General features: G+C 52.8%; 2 protein-coding genes across 2 annotated transcripts; one reads left to right on the plus strand and one right to left on the minus strand.

The window, feature by feature from the left end:
• Positions 1-4,180: 4,180 nt before the first annotated feature.
• Gsdmd (gasdermin D) lies at positions 4,181-8,852 on the plus strand. The gene is made up of 11 exons (XM_036208396.1): positions 4,181-4,348; positions 5,200-5,420; positions 5,652-5,844; positions 6,444-6,612; positions 6,860-6,962; positions 7,202-7,255; positions 7,531-7,620; positions 7,731-7,903; positions 7,978-8,122; positions 8,226-8,299; positions 8,435-8,852. The coding sequence occupies exons 2-11, from the start codon at positions 5,204-5,206 to the stop codon at positions 8,675-8,677; spliced, it is 1,461 nt and encodes a 486-aa protein (XP_036064289.1). The 5' UTR covers positions 4,181-4,348; positions 5,200-5,203; the 3' UTR covers positions 8,678-8,852.
• A 5,435-nt stretch (positions 8,853-14,287) lies between these two features.
• On the minus strand, positions 14,288-19,777 carry Mroh6 (maestro heat like repeat family member 6). Its single transcript, XM_036209042.1, has 14 exons — positions 19,448-19,777; positions 19,061-19,213; positions 18,718-18,872; positions 18,081-18,198; positions 17,725-17,909; positions 17,502-17,639; positions 17,257-17,371; positions 17,031-17,174; positions 16,774-16,947; positions 16,354-16,521; positions 15,993-16,112; positions 15,686-15,788; positions 15,527-15,592; positions 14,288-15,394 (listed from the first exon to the last, which is right to left on the minus strand). Exons 1-14 carry the CDS (start codon positions 19,733-19,735, stop codon positions 15,165-15,167), a joined length of 2,157 nt encoding a protein of 718 aa, XP_036064935.1. The 5' UTR covers positions 19,736-19,777; the 3' UTR covers positions 14,288-15,164.
• Positions 19,778-19,962: the final 185 nt, after the last annotated feature.

Here is a 19,962-nt window from a genome sequence, read left to right on the forward strand (position 1 = left end):
CCCGACCACTCTGAAAAGCGACCGTCTGGACCCAAAGGACCTATCATATTGCTCGCATTACGCTGTCCCTGTCCCGCTCAGCTTCGCCTTAGCCACAGGACCAGGCTAAAAGCTGAGAAGATGGAAGGAGGAGCCAAGGTGATGCCTCCCTCCCCCTGGGCCTGCTAGGCAGCTAAACCAAGAGCCTAGGTACAAAATAGAAGCCCCTCCCTCACATTCCTAGGTCTGCAGGTCACAGCACCTTGACGGTGCTCCCCACCCCCCACACGGAAGCTGGCCGCTAGTCTAGTCCAGTGTCCCTCTTGTCGTTGGGCTTCCTGTGTTCCACAACCCGTCCCTGCTCCACGGCCAGGCTCGTTGGTCCCTGAGGTTCATTGCTGTTATTGGCCGAGTGCCAATCCTGGCAGGCTACCGCTGTACAGGAAGCTTCCTTTTCTTCGCACAGCCCTATATGGGCTCACCTCACCTAAATGACCCGTCTGAGACCCTCTCTCCCTAGAATCCTGGTCCAAGGCTTCTAGGCCCTGGTCACAGTTCCACCCCAAAGACCTGTCTGGCTCTGAACTCAAAAGACCTATCCAGATCTTGGCCAGGGTAGCCTTGGTCACCCCCATGGCCTATCAAAGCCCATAACCAAGTCAGAAGGAGGAAGCCTGTCACACAGGGTGTCTGGGAGTTGCAGCAATGTGTCCCAGACTCTTTAACCCTCAAGAGGAACTAGGGGCCCTTAGCTGGTGAATGGGGGCTGGAGAGGGCATGGGGACCTGCCCTGCACTTACACAAATGCCTTCCTTTTATGTTTATTCACATCCTCTCAGACCAGCTGTCTGGGGGCCAACCTTTTGGTTTGGTTTTGGTTTGGGGTTATTATTAAAGAACTGAAAATGTGAGCTAGGTGGTGGTGGTGAACAACTTTTAATCCCAGCATTCGGTAGGCAGAGGCAGGCAGATTTCTGTGAGTTTGGGCCAGCCTGGTCTACAGAGGGAGTTCCAAGATAGCCAAGGCAACACAGAGAAATCCTGTCTCCAAAAAACAAAAACAAACAAACAAATTGAAAATGCAAATAAGGAATACACACCAACAGTGCCTGCATCCAGGCCAGTGGCTACTCCAAAGCACTGCCTGGAGATGGCAGGACAATGTGCCACACCTGTTTTGCCCTTCCTGTGGATGGCACCTACCTGGCCTTCATGTCTCAGAGAGTCCTGTCTCCCCATACACTGGTCCTCTAAAAGCATACACCAGGGACGAGCAAGATGGTTCAGTGAACAAAGGCACCCATTCCCAAACCTGAGGACCTGAGTTTGATCCCCATGACCAACTCTGGAAGGTTGTCCTCTAACCTCAACAAACCCACTGTAGTCCATGGGCATGCATGTACACACAAATGAACCCACACACACAAATACATCGAATGTAATACAAATTTTTTAAAAATAAAAAATAGCCGGGCGGTGGTGGCGCACGCCTTTAATCCCAGCACTCGGGAGGCAGAGCCAGGCGGATCTCTGTGAATTCGAGGCCAGCCTGGGCTACCAAGTGAGTTCCAGGAAAGGCGCAAAGCTACACAGAGAAACCCTATCTCGAACCCCCCCCAAAAAAAAACCCTAAAACTAAAAAATAAACCAAAAGTAAAGCAGAGTTCATCACATCCTGCTGAAAACCCACAAGATCAAGTCCACTCTAATCTCAAAAGGCCACTTCCAGCAGGGGGTGGTGGCTCACTTATTTAATCCCAGCGCTCAGGAGGCAGAGGCAGGGGGATCTAGTTTGAGGATAGCCTGGTCTACATAAAAAGACCCTGTCTCAGAGAACAAAAACAAAGACCACTTCCCACTGTCCCTGGATTAGAGCTGGCCCAACTGGAGAGATAACCCCTGAAGAGCTGGGGGATGGCAATGAAGGGACCTGACAGTAGCCTGTCCCTGCCGTGGCCGGGCCTGGGAGAGGGGACACTTTCAAGAGCTCTATCTACACTAACCCTGGAGCTCAAGCCACATTGTTCCAATCCACAACCTAAGAGAGGCCTGAGGAGGTTGGTTGTAAGGAACTAACTGTGTGTCAAGAACAGCTCTAAGGCACGAGATACCAGAACACTAGGGCCCCAAGGAGCCTGTAGCTAGATTGAGTGCTTCTACTAAACTCCAGACTTATAAAAATGTCTTTATTTTTATATTATGTGTGTGGGTTTTTTGCCTTCATGTGCGTCTGTGCAGAGCCTGTGAAGGCCAGAAGACCTCGATGGATCCTCTGGAACTGGAGTTACAGTTGGTCATGAGCCACCATGTGAGTGCTAGGAACCAAACTCGGGTCCTCTGCAAGAGCACGCATGCTCTTAACCACTGAACCCATCTCTACAGCACCCCCCTCCCTCCTGGGGAGTCCAGAGTTTTTACAATAAATGCCGGAGAAGCAATTCATATACCTACCTTATACTCCAGCTATTAAAAAGTGCATGATCCCATGAGTCTACCATATTCAGAAATGTATGGGCATGGTGGCACACGCCTTTAATCCCAGCACTCAGGAGGAGAGGCAGGTGAATCTCTGTGAGATCAAAGCCAGTCTGGTCTATATAGTGAGTTCCAGCTAGCAGAGGCTACATAATGAGACCATGTTTCAAAAAGTAAAATAAAATAGAAGTGTGTGATGATGACTCACCCCCCCCCCCAAAAGCTCCAAAACCATTAGGAGTTACTGTGCCCCCTTCCCTTAGACCTTGGCAGCCACTAACGGATCTGCTTATTCTGGGATATTCACACAAAATAACTTGCACAGTAATGAGTGGGGTTTGGTTGGTTGGTTGGTTTGGTTTGGGGCTGGCTTCATTTGCCTGTGGTGGTGTGTTTTCACAGTTCATCCACATCCTGCAGTGCATCCTAGAAGTGTGTTTACTCCTTCCAGTTGCCATGGCACCCCACTGTAGGTAGGTGAGGGAGCTTAGTCAGAAAACACCTACTTTCCGAATATGTGCAGGGTTCAAAACAGAGCAAAATACTATACAGAAATACTATTTTATGCTGGGCGGTGGTGGCACACGCCTTTAATCCCAGCACTCGGGAGGCAGAGGCAAGTGGATCTCTGTGAGTTCGAGGCCAGCCGGGTCTACCAAGTGAGATCCAGGGAAAGCACAAAGCTACACAGAGAAACCCTGTCTCGAAAAACCAAAAAAAAAAAAAAAAAAAAAAAAAAAAAAAAAAAAAAAGAAATACTATTTTTTTCCTTATCTGTGTATGAATTGATGGACATTCAGGTTATTTAAGGGTTATCTGTTTGACTCTTTAAAATGCCACCATGGGGACTGCTTTGGTGGTTAACAGCACTTGCTGCTCTTCTGGAGGACCGGGGCTCAGTTTCCAGCACCCACATATGGTGCAGGTGCATACATGCAGACAAAACACTCACACACATAAAATAAAAATGTAAAAATCTAAAGAGAAAATGTAAATGCTACCGTAAACATTGGTGTATACATATTTGTTTGACCTCTTGTTTGCTTTTTAGGCTAATGCTTCACTTTTAACAGGCACAACCTTCTTCTTCTTCTTCTTCTTCTTCTTCTTCTTCTTCTTCTTCTCCTCCTCCTCCTCCTCCTCCTCCTCCTCCTCCTCCTCCTCCTCCTCTTCCTTCTCCTCCTCCTCTTCCTCCTCTTCCTCTTCCTCGCTAACATCTTGCTTTGGATATGCACCTAAAAGTCCAATCCCTAGGTCACCTGGTAACTAAACATACACCTGTTTGAAAAACTGCCAACGTATTCTAAAGCTGCTCTGCCGCGCCGTTTGCCTGCAAGGGCCCCCAGGTTTGTTTCTCCACGTTCTTACTACTAGTTACTTAGGATGAAAGCCAGCCTTGATGCTATCTAGTTTTGATTTGCATTTTCCTGATAACTAATGATGTGCTTGTTGGACAATTTGCGCAGTTGTGTATCTCTGCAGAAGTCCACTTAGATATTTTACTACTGCCCAGATGTTTAAGAAAGAAAAAGTGCTGCGCCGTTTTAGGTACCAGGACCAGAGGAAACCGAAGCTCCCCCGTTACTGAGAACAGAGGTGCTTCCCGCAGTCCGGGTGAGCTCCCGGGAAGAGGAGGAGGCTGGGGCAGCCAGACTGCAGCTGTTGGGCTGTTCAGCTGTTCCGGGAGGGAGGGAGGGCTCCTTGGACGTGCCTCTGCGTAGGGACCGCGGCTGGCTTCACAGTTTCACTTTTGTGTCCTGGCGCCTCCTAGCAGCTGAGATCTCGTGGCTCCCCGGCTGAGCAGACCAGAGACCCTTCCCTGGACTCCAGCACTTCCTCGCTTTGCTTGGTGGGCCCAGGCACCTTAAGTAGAGGTGAAGATCTGAAGATCGAGGTGAGCCTCCCTTCTACTCAGCCCTCCCAGAGTCCAGCTTCTCTTCCTCTGGCTATGTCTGCTCTATGGCCCAGAAGCCTGTTTGTCGGGTGGGGGATGCAGCCTTTCCTAGAAACCCCACTATACCAGATAGCTTGTGGACACTCTAGCATCTAGGGCATAGCCTCTATGAAGGCCACCCACTAGCTCAGACAGTGGGGCCAGCCTGGTTTGGGCTTGACTTTCTAGGCTTCTGGGCCTCATGCTGATTCCCTGGCCCACAAATCCCTCCCTGTCCTGCAAGTGCCTTCCTGGCTCACTCTCCACCATCAGCAGGCCCCAGGAACCCATTTTCCTAGGGGTAGGACTGCTTCTCCACACTAAACAGTTGTCTGTCTGTCCTGGGCCTGTTTTGAACTCTGTCTGACCCATGAAAGTTCATCCAGGACACTTGTCTCATGGAACTGTGCATAAGAGAGAGCCTTGGAGGAAACCACTGAAATCTGAACGTTGGCTTTGCTGTGGGTTCCTGTGCCAAATATCCCAGAAGTGGGGGCTTGTGTTCCCTCCCCGGCCTTGGTCCTCAGCCAAGGAGGGCAACAGGATGTCCCAGGCCTTAACAGATGGCCAAGGGCTACACACACAGGAATTGATGGTGGGGCTAGCACAGGACCTGCTATAGGCTGCTTCCTCTCTCCAGTGCCCATGGCTCCAGGGAGAGACAGACAAGTGAGCCACAAAGTGAACACTGGGTCTGTGTTGATAGAGTGGTCAGTCAGAATGTGTCAGGACTAGCAAGGCAAGGCCACTTTGGAGGGATAGCATTAGCAAGTGCTGGAGGCAACTAAGAGGAGCGATCTATCTGCCCTCAGAATCATGCCATCGGCCTTTGAGGAGGTGGTCAAGAGTGCCATCAAAGAGCTGGACTGCAGAGGAGACCTCATCCCAGTGGACAGCCTTCGGAACTCCACCAGCTTCAGACCCTACAGCCTCCTGAGCAGGAAACTCTCAAGCTCATGGTTCTGGAAATCCCGTTATAAGTGTGTCAACCTGTCAATCAAAGACATCCTGGAACCCAATGCTCCAGAACCAGGTATCTCTCTCCCTGCTCCCTTCTTCCCCCATGCTGAGCCCCCAGATTGAGTAGAAGGGCAGGGGCTAAGCCCAGCCTGTCCTCCTCATGTCCTCTATCAGCTCTGCCCCCTTGCTCCGCCAGCTCTGGCCCCTTTTCCAGAGGAGGGAGTTCTTTAAAGGACCCACTGCTACGGAGGAAAGGCGAGGCAGTGGCTAGTGTATTCGAACCTTAGATCCAGTCTTGCTTCAGAACCCGAATGCTGTGGCCGCTTCCAAATCTCTGATGCCGTTGATGGGAACGTGCAGGGCCGTGTGGCGCTGGCAAGCATGGACCAGGGGAAGATTTCTGGCGCGGCTGCCATGTCTGGCAGCTGCAGTGCCTCCATGAACGTGTGTATACTGCGTGTGACTCAGAACACCTGGGAGGTCATGCAACAAGAGAGGTGAGCCCCTTGCAGGGATGAGGAGGGCTCTCTGACCTTGAGCAGCCATGCGAAGTCGGCTGGGTGCTGGGCATCAGGAGGGTTCTGCAGCAGTACCTCTCAGCCCTGAGCAAGGGAAGTCCCAGAGGAAGGGAGTGTTATGAACAATGGCAGGTTGGGAAGGACATTGCTTGAGCCAGTCAGCCTCAGCTGCCAGGGCTGTGTCTTAAGGATCAGGCTGAGCTCCTTGCTGCTATGAGAAAGGAGTGAAGTGGACTTGGAAGTTTATGAACAGTACAGAATGGAATCTCTCCACGGGCACGTGTGTCCACTTCCACAACCACCTAGACACTGTTTGGTTCTGGTTCTTTTGTTTGTTTGCTTTTGTTTTTCGAGACAAGGTTTCTCTGTGTAGCTTTGTGCCTTTCCTGGAACTCACTTAGTAGCCCAGGCTGGCCTCGAACTCACAGAGATCCTCCTGGCTCTGCCTCCCAATTGCTGGGATTAAAGGCGTGTGCCACCACCGCCTGGCTCTCCCTAGCCTTTTCGTCCCACCTGTCATCAGGTGGTAGGAAAGGGAGCTAGTCTATGGTGGGCAAGCCCCAGCACTCTTTCTGTAGGCACCTGCAGCAGCCTGAGCATAAAATCCTGCAACAGCTTCGGAGTCGTGGAGACGATGTGTTCGTGGTGACAGAGGTGCTGCAGACACTGGAGGAGGTGCAAGTCACCCGGACCCATGAACGGGAGGGCTCAGGCCAGTTTGCACTGCCTGGAGTCACATGCTTGCAGGTGTGTGGCTAGCCCTAGGCCCTGCCTTGAGCACAGAGCTATGACATGAATCTTAAGAGGCCACGGAACAGCCTCCTATGCAATTAGCTGGTCTAGGCTCTTCCAAGACCCTTCCAGAAGCAACCCATAGCCTCCCTTGCCCAGTGAGCTGCAACTGCTAAAGCCTGGATTGGCCACTATGAGCCTCTCACCAGGACTCACCCACAGTAATTCACTCTACATCCCTGAGCCTATATCCATCCTTCAGGGTGAAAGCAAGGGCCACCTAAGCCAGAAGAAGATGGTGACCATTCCTGCAGGCAGCATCCTTGCATTCCGGGTGGCCCAGCTGCTCATTGACCCTACATGGGGTGAGTGTAGGATCAAGGGCCTGTCTCTAGAGCCCAGACTACCTGGCCAGGAAGCAGGAAGTCTGGGATGCTTCAGCTAACCAAGTGATGCAATGGGCATCTGGCTGCATAATGTCCCAGACAGGGTGGTCAAGTGTGCCAGGCACTGAGGTGTGGGTGATAGGGGCAATCCCTCATGAGGTCCCAAGAGCCCTGTTGATAAGGGAGTTGGTGACCTCTTTACTTTTTCCTGCTGGCAGATATCATTCTCTTTCCTGATGATAAGAAGAGGACCTTTGAGCTACCCTCATCAAGTAAGGCCCCTCTGGTCCCACATATCTGTTAGCTATGAAGTGTTCCATACTCAGTGCATGAGGTGGCCAGCCTCCAGTGGAGGTGAGCACACACACACACACACACACACACACACACACACACACACATACACACACACAAAGGGTAAAGTGTGTTGGGCCTGTTTAGCTTTCCATCTGCCCTGGGCTGCCAGCAGTACAGGAGAGATGGAGCTGGGAGAATCCAGGGAAAATCTCAGCCTTTCCCCCTTCCACCATCCTCATGCCCTGCCTAGGCCACAGAAGAGAGGACGGCCAGAAGCGGCACGCCTTTAGCCTGCTCACCGCACTGCAATCCTTGTGTGTGCCACTCAAGCTCCTGACAGGTCAGTACCCACTTATGCACCGTGAGACTCCTCTGCTCCCTGAATCTACTCCTCCTAGAGTTCCCCAAGACCTCATAGGCATCGGGTGCTGCTGCCCTCTGTCCCTACAGATGGAATCCATGAGGAACAGGCGACCAGAGAAGACTTTCAAGGCCTGCGTGCAGAGGTGAAGGCTGGCTCTGCAGAACTGAGGCACTTAGAAACGGAATTAAGACAACAACTATTAGAGGACCTCGGGAGACTCTTGCACGACCAACCCAGCATGGAAGCCTTGGAGGCCTCAGTGAGTGAGAGTGTGGGAGGTGGACAGGGCCTACCCAGGCGTGCCCAGCCTCACTTACCCCACCTATGCCTCAGCTGGAGCAGGGCGTGTGCCGTGGTGGACAGGTGGAACCTCTGGATGGCCCAGCAGGCAGCATCCTCGAGTGTCTGGTGCTTCCCTCTGGCGAACTGGTACTGGAACTTGCTGCGCCTGTCTTCTACCTCTTGGGAGCACTGAATGGTGAGCAGCCCATGGAGGATTAGATTAGTATGGGACAGGCAGGGAGGACTGGGTTCCATTTTGGGCATTCCAGAACCCTCTTTCAGCCCCAATCTCTTCTCAGTGCTGAGTGAAACCCAGCAGAAGCTGCTGGCGGAGGCTCTGGAAACAACGATGCTGTTGAAGCAGCTGGAGTTGGTGAGAGGCCATGGCATTGGGGATGCAGTGGGGCCCTGGGTACATCCCGGAAGGTTGACACTGGCATGTGCTGCAGCCTTGGGGCTCAGGCTACAGGTCTACCACCTACAACCTCTTACCCTCCTTTGCTGGTAGGTGGAGCATATCTTGGAGCGGAGCACCCCATGGCAGGAGCCGATCTCTATGTCCCTGCCCCTCAGTCTCCTTGGCAACAGCTGGGATGAGGAGGCTCCCACCTGGGTCTTGCTAGAAGAATGTGGCCTAACGCTGAGGGTAGACACTCCCCAGGTGCTCTGGGAACCAAAGTCTCAGGGCCCCACGTGTGCGCTCTATGCCTCCTTGGCCCTGCTGTCAAGTCTAAGCCAGGAACCTTTCTAGCCTGTATGCCTCCCTTCCCCCAACATCCTCAGGTCCCACCCTCCACCCAGGGTAGAATCTTGCCTTGCAAAGCCTTACTAGGAAAGCCAAGAGCCTAACTCAGCCATAGAGCTAACATGCAATGACGCAGGCCCACGAGTTGGGAAAACTCAATAAATGTACAAAGAAAAGAATAGCAACCGAGTTTGTTTTTTGTTGTTGGTTGTTTGTTGTGTGTGTTTGGTTGGTTTTGGTTTTTCGAGGCAGGGTTTCTCTCTTGTTCCCTGACTGTCCTGGAACTTTTTCTGTAGAGCAGGCTGGCCTCGAACTCACAGAAATCTGCTTGCCTCTGCCTCCCGAGTGCCGGGATAAAAGGCATGTGCCACCACTACTTGGATGTGACTGCATTTTTGAGGGGTCCTGGATCATCGGCAGGATGGGTAGGAGTGGGGTCTGCCCACACAGAAGCAAGATGGCTATGAAGGCCATCACCTTACTCCTGCCAACCTGTGAGGCCCAAGCGAGCCTGCCCTGTTGTGTGACAGATTTTTCCCAGGGAGACAGGAACCAACGTCTACTTATCCCAGTTAGAGAACCAACGGCAGGCCAAAACTTGGATATGACCAAAGTCCAACTTGGTAACCAATTAATTGTATTGCGATTACTCACAGGAATATGGGTGAGGAGCAGAGATAATGACTCAAAGACAGCCGTAATACCAACAGGCCTCACCAGCATGGGTGACAGGTCATAAAATCTGGACACCTGGGGCACACTGTACAACCTACAGACAGCTCACCAGCCTGGAGAGTGACCTTTCTTTCTTTCTTTCTTTCTTTCTTTCTTTTTTTTTTTTTTTTTTTTTTTTTTTTGTGGTGGCACACACCTTTATTGCTAGGCAAGCGCTCTACCACTGAGCTAAGTCCCCAACCCAGAGTGACCTTTCTAGGAGGTTCTATTGGTGCCTCTTTCAGGCAGCTCGGCTTTGTTTCTTCCAGGCAGTTCTGTTGGTCTCTGCTTCTGCTGGACAAGTGGCCTTCTCTGGGAGTGACTGTTTGCAGTCTTTACCGTTCATACACTCTTGGGGAGGGATGGGCCCAGTAAATCTGACTTACTTCCTGTCTTGAACTTCCCCGAAGGAGGAAACAGTTACACAGCACTTGTGTGTAGACAAGGTCATACCCCAGCATGCCCCCCCCCCCCACACACATACTTTCCTAGAAAAGATGCACAGAACAGGTTAGGAGTAAGTCTATACTTAGGTCAGGACGACCCTCTGCTTCAGGGGATTTGGGGCACACAGGTAAGGTAGCAGACCCATGCTCTGTGACAATGCTACAGGCATACAAATGTGACCTACAGACAGGCAGATTCTGGGAATTCAACAGATTTCATGGCATGGAGGAGTCCATTCTTCACAAGGTTTAGCAGCCCATGGGCTCTGTGATTAGGGAGAGACGTCCCTAAGTGATGAGGCCAAGATGTTATGGTCACCTCTGGGAACTTGTACAGCCAGGAAAAGTGTGTTGGTACTTGGTGGGGGCTACACCACCTACACAGTGTAGCTCAGCCTTAGCTTGCCAAGAAGTAGAAGCAGCAGCGGAGTCCCCTTCTTCCTGGCACACCGCAGACATGCAACTTTCAGGATTTACTATGCAGAGGTACTGAACATTCCACTGTAGCTGGAGCGTTTTGTTGTGGTCACTGTTCTATTGATGTGAGGAGACACCATGAATGACCATGGCCACTCAGATCAGAGAGACAAAGGAACAAGCCACAGCCACTTCTTACTCTACTGAATCCTCAGAATAAAAAAGGCCAAGCTCCTGTCCCCACCCTGCCTTATCACTTCCTCTCTCCGCCCACTTCCTGTTTCCTCCGCCCAAGTGCTGGGATTAAAGGCATGTGTCTCCCAAGTACCGGGATCAAAGGCATGAGATCACAAGTGCTGAGATTGAAGGTGTGTGCTACCACTGCCTGGCCTCCAGTGACTAGCTCCCTACTCTGATCTCCAGGCAAGTTTTATTGTTAGAGCACAAACAGACTATCACCACACAAGGTCTCTCTACTATGTACCTCCGGCTGTCCAGGATCTTGCTATATAAACCAGGCTGGCCTCAAATTTCACAGATATCACCCTGCCTCTGTCTTCTGAGTGCTGGGATTAAAGGTGTGCACCACCATGCCAGGCTTAGTTTCCTTCTGTAACATGGAGAAATCAAGTGTTTTCAGAACAATTTGTTAAAGGGGCTGTCTTTTTTTTTTCTCATGTATATTTTTGAAACATTTATCAAAAATTAGATGTCTGTTCCCGTAGGCACTGATTCTTTCAAAGCTATGAAGGGAACTTAACTAAATCTCTTTACCTCTAAAGAACTCAAGATTCAAAGGTTGAGGTGGAATTCTGCTCCTCAGAGAGGCAGAATAGCAAGTAGCTCACCTCCTCACCTTGCTCGCATCCTCCAAAAAGCCCTCGTGTACATACCTGCATCTCAAATTCTGGTAACTTGTGTTTCGTTTTCACTTAGTTTTAGAAACTTTCTAATTCCTTCCTTGATTTCTTCAGTGGCCCACTGGTCATTGAAAGGTGTTATTCACTCTCCATGTATTTGTACAGTTTCTGTTGTTTTTCTTATTACTGATTCCTCACTCCACTATAATCTGATAAAATACAAGAGATTATTTGATCATTTTGTATTTGGAAAGAGTTGATTTGTAGTCTTAGAGACGTTTCCACGGTGTCCTGAGAAAAGCGTGCATTCTGTGTCTGTTGCATGGACTATTCTGTCATTCCATTTAAGTCCATTTCTTCTATTGCAGAGTTCAGCACTGAGGGTTCTTTCATTATCATTTGGATGCCCTATCTAGAGATGAGCGTGGGATAGTGAAACCACCCACCATTAATCTATCTGGCCCTATCTGACCTTATATGTCTATTCATGTTTGTCTTATGAAACCCAACACTTGCTGCCTTCATATTTCCAATTACTACATCTTCTAGATAGACATTTCCCCTTACTAATATCCAGTGGCCTGCTATGTAATTCTGTTTGGAAGCTTATGAGATTAGCCATATCAGTTGTGCTCAGCTTCCTTTCATTTGATGGGTTGCTTCCCCTACTTAGCTATCATCCCTGGACATCTTGAACAATGCATGTGCTTCTTGGAGAAATATACGGCTGGATCTAGTTCTATAATCTCATTGGTCAGTCTCCCTCATTGGTAAGTTTTATCCATGTACATTTAAGCTTAGTTTTGAGATATGTGTACAAACCCTTGTAACTGTTTTGTGATCAGCTGGATTGTTGGTTGTGATTTTCTTCCCTATTAATATCAGGCTATTGCTGGCTTGCTAGACTGGGTGGGTGGGGCCTTTTGCTCTGCTGTTCCTCTCAGGAAATGTATCCTTTCCTGTGCTCTTGTAATTGAGGTTTGCTTTTTCCTCTTAGAGAGTGTTCTCTAAGTGTCTTCTGCACTGCTAACCCAGCAGTCACCAACTGCTTTAGCCTGTGCTCGCCTTAGGATGTCTTTATTCCTATTTTAAAAGATAGGTTTAGCTGGACATTTAAAACCAGCTTTCAGGAGGCAGGGGAAGGCAGATCTCTGTGAGTTCTAGGCCAGCCAGGGATACATAGTGAAATCTCAAACAAACCAAAAAACCCATAACAAAACAAAACAAAAACAAAACAAGATTTCCCAATAGTGAAAAAGCTCAGCTACAAAATTAGATGAATACAGGGGAATAAAAAACAAAAACAGGGTTGGGGCCCTGGGTTCGATCCTCAGCTAAAAAAAAAAAAAAAAAAAAAAAAGTTGCCGGGTTGTGGTGGTGGTGGTGGTGGCGGCGGCGGCGGCGGCGGCGGCGGCGGCGGCGGCGCACACCTTTAACCCCAGCACTTGGGAGGCAGAGGCAGGCAGATCTCTGTGAGTTCAAGGCCAGCCTGGTCTACAGAGCCAGTTCCAGGACAGCCAGAGTTACACAGAGGAACTCTGCGGGGCAGAGGGGGATGGCAGTTTTTTGTTACTGTTTCCCTTAGGCATCTTCTGATCTGAACCAGCCTCCTACTATCTACACACTTCTGCCAGCTAGTGTCTGGGCCTCCCACTCCCCATATCTGTTTTTCTGGGCCTTCTTTCTCCCAGATATGGCAGGCCAATTAAGTCTCCCCAACCTCACAGAGGCAGCCACTGTTCTGCCATTGTCTTAATTAGGGTTTCTATTGCTAAGATACAACACCATGACCAACGCCATTTGGGGAGGAAAGGGTTTATTGCAGATTACACTTCCAGATGATGGCCTTTCACTGAGGGAAGTCAGGGCAGGAACTCAAACAGGGCAGGAGCCAGGAGCTGATGCAGAGACCATGGAGGAGTACCGCTTATTGACTTTGCTCATCATGGCTTGCCCAGCCTGCTTTTTTTTTCATTTTTTGGTTTTTCGAGACAGGGTTTCTCTGTGTAGCTTTGCACCTTCCCTGGATCTCGCTTGGTAGCCCAGGCTGGCCTCAAACTCACAAAGATCCGCCTGCCTCTGCCTCCCCAGTGCTGGGATTAAAGGCGTGTGCCACCACCGCCTGGCATCCAGCCTGCTTTTTTTATAGAATCCAGGACCACAAACCCAGGCGATGGCACCACTCACAATGGGCTGGATCCTTCCCCATCAATCACTAATTAAGAAAATGCCCTTCAGCTGGATCCTATGGAGGCATTTTCTCAATTGAGGTCCCCTCCTTTCAGATGACTCTACCTTATTGTCAAGTTGACATAAAATTAGCCAGGACAGCCATCTTACCCAGAAGTCCTTGAGAAACTCCTGGAAGGCAAGGCTGAGTGAACAGAACGGAAGCAACCCAAATCCTAGAAAGCATGGTACCACAGTAATGCTTCCAGGACTCTTAGGTCCTGGAGGGCAGAACATTGGCAGGTCTTGCCAACCACACCCAAAGCCCAGGGGAAGGTCTAGTGAGATCTCCAGTGAAAGGGCCCATGTGAGAGTATTTGAAACAGGAGATTGGCTGGGCCTACAAGGGGGGGGGGGGGGATGGGAGGTGTGTGTGTGTGTGGGAGGTGTGGAAAGGGAGGGTACCACAAACAAAACAAACAAAACACAAAACACTTTAAAAAAAAAAAAAGGCACAGGCCTTTTATCCCAGCACTAGAGGGGCAGAGGCAGGTGGATCTCTGTGAGTTTGAGGCCAGCCAGGGCAACACAGAGAAACCCTGTTTTGTAAACCGCCCCCCCCCCCCCCCCCCCATATAAAGGAAAAGTGAGGCACAGTTCAGGCTCCAACCCCTAGCTGCCAGACTTGCAGTGGGAAGGCTTTCTGCAGAAGCTGGTCCTGGGAACTGGAGCTACAGCACCAAGTGTCCTTAACCACTAAGCCATCTCCCCAGCCCCTCCCTTACAGTCGTCCTGCTGCTCACTGCTTTGCTCACCACGAGCCAAGCTGCATCTTGTGCAGGGCCCAGCTCATCACAACCACTCTCTGAGACAGTCATCCAACCCCAGTCATGTTTATTCTGCACACCTTCCATGTAGGTGCCAGGGAAGCAGAGGTGAACAGGACCCCGTGCTTGTCCCAGACAGATTCCAGGGTGGGGAAACAGCTCCCCACTCATGAGCACCCTGTGCATAGCCTGTGTTTGTCCTCACCCTGCAGCCTGAGGTACGCATTTGAAGTGGAGGAAGCTCCTAGGCAAGTGCTGAGGGGTGGGGTCACAACTATGGCTGACTCCTCCTGTCTGTCCAGCTATGCCTTCCATTTGAGCCCCGTACGGGACAGTGGGTAATGACATACCCATTCACAGTCTGGTGGGTGTGGAGTGCCTGCTTCCCATACCTCAACCCACGGATACAATCCTGCCTTGGGCTCTCCAGCACAAAGGGATGTTAGAGATACCTTCTAGAGAACACCATTGTACAGGTGGTTCTGACATGAGTCGGGCGGAGTAGGAAATGGATAGGTTATCCAAAGGAGTAGGGATGGACAGGAGAGCAGGTCAATGCCTCTTGGGGACATAACCCAGGACAGCTGTAAGGAATAGCGGCTGGAAGAAGTCTGACTCAGGGACGACAGACGGATGGCATAACTAGGAAAGCCATGACAGGTACAACCGTAGCTATGCAAACTGAGCCGGAGGAAGCGGCCCGGGCAGCCTATGGTGGCATCAACTTCAGTGCTTCCATCAGACTCTCGCTTGGGAAGCAGCGGCTATTCCAGACAGGCGCCAAGTCCAAGCTAGGGCAGAGGGCACACACTCCAGGGAACTGACAGAACTGGCCTAGCAGAGAATAAATACCAACACTACAAGAGGGACTTGGGATGGAACGTGCCATCCGCCACGCAGCTGTCACATGGTGGGCCCATAGAAAGTAGTTAAGGGCAATGAGCGCCAGTGTCCATCCAGCACCAGGCCCAGGGGGACCCGAATAGAGCCTCTTCTGCAGATCTGCTATAGGTGACAGCATGGATAGCGTGTGCCCATGAATCTGGATACCGGGCCTGGCTCACCGAGGTTCAGGACAGCTCCATCGGCCTGCAAGGCTCCGGCGTAGGAACGGACTATCGTCATAGAGTGGATGGGGCCTTGTAGGGTATGAGTGATGGCGGATGAAGCGTAAGAGGCTGGAGCGGCGAGGTCGGACCTGCGCCCGGGCAAGCAGCGCCACCTGCTGGGCAGACACGTGCGCTGCCGCGGAAACCGCAGACTCCGGGTCGCCCTGCAGCTGTCCTAGGTCTGTATAAAGGGGCACTTAGGATGCATGGCAGAGGAGCCTGGGGCCGGCCCTCACCCATTCTGTCTTGTCCACTCCTCTCCAGCATCCTCCATCTTTCCAGTATTCCACCCCACGGCAGATCTAGTCCTCACCCTGGAACAGAGAGTCCAACAGGTCCTGACTGACTCCACGGGGGCTAGCATGATAGACGAGGAAGCCTGTACCAAAGCAAACCAGTGAGGTCTGGCCCAACCCTAGAAGAGGTCGGCTCCGCTCTCAGAGCCCTAGCCGCGTGGGTAGGACTGCCTCACCTATGAGCACCGTGGCTGCGCGGCGCAAGGTGTCCTGTGGGCTCCGCAGGTAGCCCTGGGTCTGACTCAGGAAATGCTTAACATGGCTTGGATATCGCTGAACCTAGGAACACAAAGGCTCGTGACAGCACAGAAGTATCATTCCTCTTGGAAAAGAGGCTGGAGCAGACAGCATGAGCAAAGGCTATGGACTGGCCTCATAGGAGCATGGTGGTCATGTTTAGCTCAGGTGGAGGGGGCGTGGTCTATAGAATCCCGGGACAAGCTGACCACACCCTCTCTCCATCACGGTGCTTTCTCTACTAACCAGGCGGTGGCAGACACGGCTGAGAGCCTCGGGGCTGTCATAGTGAGCCACAGTGACCATCTCCTCCAGCAGGCCCCATCGAAGGGCCTGGTCACAGCGAGCTAATGTCCACTCTGAGCTCTGCAACGGAGGAAACAAGCAGCGTTAGGGGTCCAGAAGATGGTAAGCGGTGGAAGAAGAGGGATTGTGGCCAGAAAAGGCTGGCAAAGGCCAGGGTGAAGCGCTTAGTACAAGAGCCCAAGGGAAGAAGACCTGGACCTAGGAGTCCTTGAGGTCCTTGTCCCTGGCTTGAAACCTTCAGAGAGGCCACAGCGGAGGAGTGGAAGTACTGGATGAGACAGATATGGGACAGAATACCGACCTCAGCAGCGTCCCGGCTGGAGTCGTGTAGGCGTAACAATAACGGCACCAGACTCTGCAGCACCAATTTCCGCAGGGGTCCCCGAAGCCCCAGCCGGAGCCCTCTCTGACCCCGCCGCACCAGCGTTCCAAGAAGTCCTACCGCTGAAGCACGGACAGAGTCCCGAGCCTTCATGTGAAAATACAATCAGAACTCAAGGAAGCAAGAGTGGGACAGGAGGTCAGTGCAAAGAAGGCTGGGGGGGGGGGGGGGGGGGGGGCTGATCCGGGCTTCAGATTAAGCCTCGATCTGATGTCAGGACCACAGGCAACTGGGTGGGCACCCTAGGGAGAGCCTGAGGAGAGCCTGTGGGTGGGACTGCACATCTGTGGATAATTCCAAGCAGAACACGGTGGGACCACAGGGCAGGGTTTTGCTCACGTCGTCCAGTAGCGGCGGGAGGCGTGGTCGCAGCTCGAAGCTGAGGAGCCTCACCGGTGCTCCCGGTTGCAGGAGTAGTTTCCGGAGTGCACCTAGAGCAGCATCCACGAGCCGCGCATCGCCTTCGCCCAGCGCTCTAAGGAGCACCGGCAGCAGCGTGTTCACATGCCTTATCTGTAAAGACAGGACTGTGGGCCCGACCCTTCCAGACTCGGCCTACGACCCACCTGGCCCGCCCGGCACTACCGGATTGGCACCTTCCCACGATTCATTGCCAGGTGGCCAAGACCAAGTAGGCCTAGCCAGCGCACGGTGGGCTCTGGGTCGCCTTGCCAAGTTCGAAGCCGATCCAGGATGACTTCCTCCCGTAAGAGCCGTGCAGTGGGCCGGCTCTGCAACAGCTAGGCAAGGGACATAGAGTCAGCGCTTCTCTGCGTCGTGGGGACAGTCACCCCTCACTACCGTTCTGGGAAGCAGGCTCACCCCAGTAAAGAAGGCCATAGCTGTGAGGCGCTGCGGGTCATTGGAACTTCGTAGCCGAGGAAGCAAGTCTGCAAAAAGGCCTCGCAGATGGTGATCGGCATGCGCCACCATGGCACTGGAGAAGGGTAAAAGGCAGCTCTTCCTTCACTTGGAAGGGCTCATCCCCACCACCTCCTCCATGTCACCACCGCACCTGGCCAGCAGGGAGCCTCCTCCTGTGGTGCTGTCCTAGGGTGTCTCCTCACCTGGCCAGCAGCAGGACACCCTCCAGGTGCGTGTGGGCTCCTACCAGTCTCCTCCAGCCTCCTGCTTGCTCCATGCATGTGACCACCATTCGGCCACCATCCCCTGTGAGCAGGGCCTTCAGGGCCTCCACGGTGCAGCTGGAGGTGGGAACAGTAGGGCAGTGGGCAGTGAGGGTGAGAAGGGCCTGTTCCATCCCTCTCTTACCCCAATGTACCTTCTCACCTGGCGTGGCTGTGAGGTGGCCCTCGGTGAGAAGGCTCCCAAACCTTAGGGCTGTCAGGGGAATGGACCCCTTGAGCCAGCTCATGCAGCTGTGTGACCAGGGCTAACAGCAGGTGAGGGTAGAAACCCCGAGTGGCTCCCACGCAGCCAGAGACTGCCAACATCTCCCCAAGAGCGCGTGTGGCCTGCAGATCAAGTGAGCCCATCCTCGGAACTCGGCCAAATTTGGATGTGTGCAGGACATCCCGCACAAGTGTGCCTCCGGAGCTAATCTGTAGTCCCACGATCACAAAGCTACTCTTTGGCTGTTTGTGGCTGGGCCACGCCCCCTGAAGGCACCTCCTGGAGCCACTTACCGCCAGAGCCTCAGGCTCAGGACCAGCTGCGCCCTTCAGTGCCCACAGCAGTTGCACCAGCACCTGGCCATTTACACGCTGGTTCCGGCTTAGGCTTCGCCACAGCTCAGCGGCTGCCCTAGGGGGGTGAAGGGCCACATAGTGAGGAGGAGCTGCATGGAATCCTCAGGGAAGACTACCACTAGGACCCTAGGAAAAGCCTCCTGATGTAAACCATTTTCCCACTGGCCCACATCGCGCAGAGAAAATAAATGCAGACTACAGCAGAGCCAGCCCCAGAGATCAGCAGCCATCTGGACCACACTGAGCCCTGTTAGGTCAGGGACAGGAAACAGACCTGACCACTACCACTACCACTATTTTAATTTGTTATACCAAAGATAACTTCTGGGGTAAATGACTCAAAGAGCCAGAGGCTTCCAAGCATCCAAGCCACCCTGCTTGCTTACCCCACCCACATCCACAGGAAAAAGCAGGAAGGTGTGCTTGCAACAACAGTCAAGGGAGGGGATTCTGAGGCCCTGCTCCCTTACAGCCCGGTGCTTCAGGGACCACATTCTGTGATTAAGCAATCAAGCGGGAAGGGGGAAGGAAGCCGCGTGGGGCAGCGCGGCTGGAGGGGGGCGGGGCGGGTTACCGGTCCGGGGGCAGAGAACTGGGGAGCAGCGCACACACCACATCCTGCGCATGCTCCAGAGCCAGTGCGCTCAGCACCCGTAGGGCTGCCCGCCGGGGTCTCCCCTCCGCCAGGCTAGGCACCTGTGCCAGCAGCCCACGCACCAGACCGTGAACCTGGGTAAAGGGGACAAATGTAAGTGGTCAGGGTCCCTTTAACGCAAAAGGAAACTCTTGCCTGCACGGGCGCCCACCTTCACTCAGAAGAATCGCCTTTAGGGGGAGTGTGGTTGAGGCTTGTATTCTCCTCCTACCCAGAAGGGAAGCTTTGCAGGATTCACTGGGTGGGGGGTGAGGATGCTAACCTGGTCCTCCAGTCGTTGCCCCCGGGCTTCCAGGGCTGAGGACAGAGTGAGCGCTGTTGCCTGGGTTCCCGCATAGCCAGCCTCCTCCAGACAGGCAGCTGTATACAACGCAAGGTCTGCAAGGGCTCCTTCCTCCCAGGAATACTGGGAAGCCTAGGGAGGGCGTGGAACATGGAGTTTATGGAGTCCCCAAGCCTGTCTCAGCTATCTTCCTTAGTTCCCCAGCCTGCTCCTCCCTCCAATATCACACCCTCTTCCCCTGTGATCTTTTTCTATCCCTCTTTTGCCCTTAATACTTTCCCCAGCTCCAGTACTTCTTGTCTTTCTAGTGCTCAAGGGAACAACAGCCAAACTTTGCATTATCTATTGTCATTCCTCAATACTCACCTGGAAGGGTCTCTCGGGGGCTGGCTCCTGGGCATCGTGTGGGGAACAGTTCCCACTGCCAGCTGTGGGGGCAACCACTTCATTCCCAGGCTGGGCCTCAAAGGCAGGGGTGAGTGTTTGAGGGCAGATCTCAGCCTCAGGCCCAAGCTCCGGGGGCTCAGCCTGAGGGCCTGTGGAAGAGGGTCCCACAGGCTGCCCCTGGTTAGCCCGGATCCCTTCAGCTAGAGCTGTAAGAGTTAGGGATCCCACAGGGCCATCCCGGCCCCGGCCCCACACACCCCCAGCCATGGTGTTCCTACCAGCGTCACCTGCCACCACTCTTCCAGTGAAGTTGTGCCCAGACCTGACCTAGAATCAGGCCCCGGGCGGGCCCACAGGCGGGCCTACAGACAGGCGTGGTGGCGTAGGCATATACGTGTGTGCGTGTCTGAGCATGTGCCAGTGGTTGGCTGGGGAAATCACAGAAGTATCCTAGCATGGGCTTATGAAGGGTTTCTTCTGCCCAGGCTGCTGGA

This window comes from Onychomys torridus, chromosome 16 (assembly GCF_903995425.1).
Source record: "Onychomys torridus chromosome 16, mOncTor1.1, whole genome shotgun sequence".
Lineage (NCBI taxonomy): Eukaryota > Metazoa > Chordata > Mammalia > Rodentia > Cricetidae > Onychomys > Onychomys torridus.

Excerpts from the sequence above, each read along its gene's own strand:
- Gsdmd (XM_036208396.1), top strand. The coding sequence starts at position 5,204 with ATGCCATCGGCCTTTGAGGAGGTGGTCAAGAGTGCCATCAAAGAGCTG. Across the intron at positions 6,963-7,201 it reads GCTCATTGACCCTACATGGG|ATATCATTCTCTTTCCTGAT; the intron begins GTGAGTGTAGGA and ends TCCTGCTGGCAG. Across the intron at positions 7,621-7,730 it reads GCCACTCAAGCTCCTGACAG|ATGGAATCCATGAGGAACAG; the intron begins GTCAGTACCCAC and ends CTGTCCCTACAG.
- Mroh6 (XM_036209042.1), bottom strand. The coding sequence starts at position 19,735 with ATGGCTGGGGGTGTGTGGGGCCGGGGCCGGGATGGCCCTGTGGGATCC. Across the intron at positions 18,873-19,060 it reads GGCAACGACTGGAGGACCAG|GTTCACGGTCTGGTGCGTGG; the intron begins GTTAGCATCCTC and ends CCCTTTACCCAG. Across the intron at positions 15,789-15,992 it reads GCCGTGTCTGCCACCGCCTG|GTTCAGCGATATCCAAGCCA; the intron begins GTTAGTAGAGAA and ends TTGTGTTCCTAG.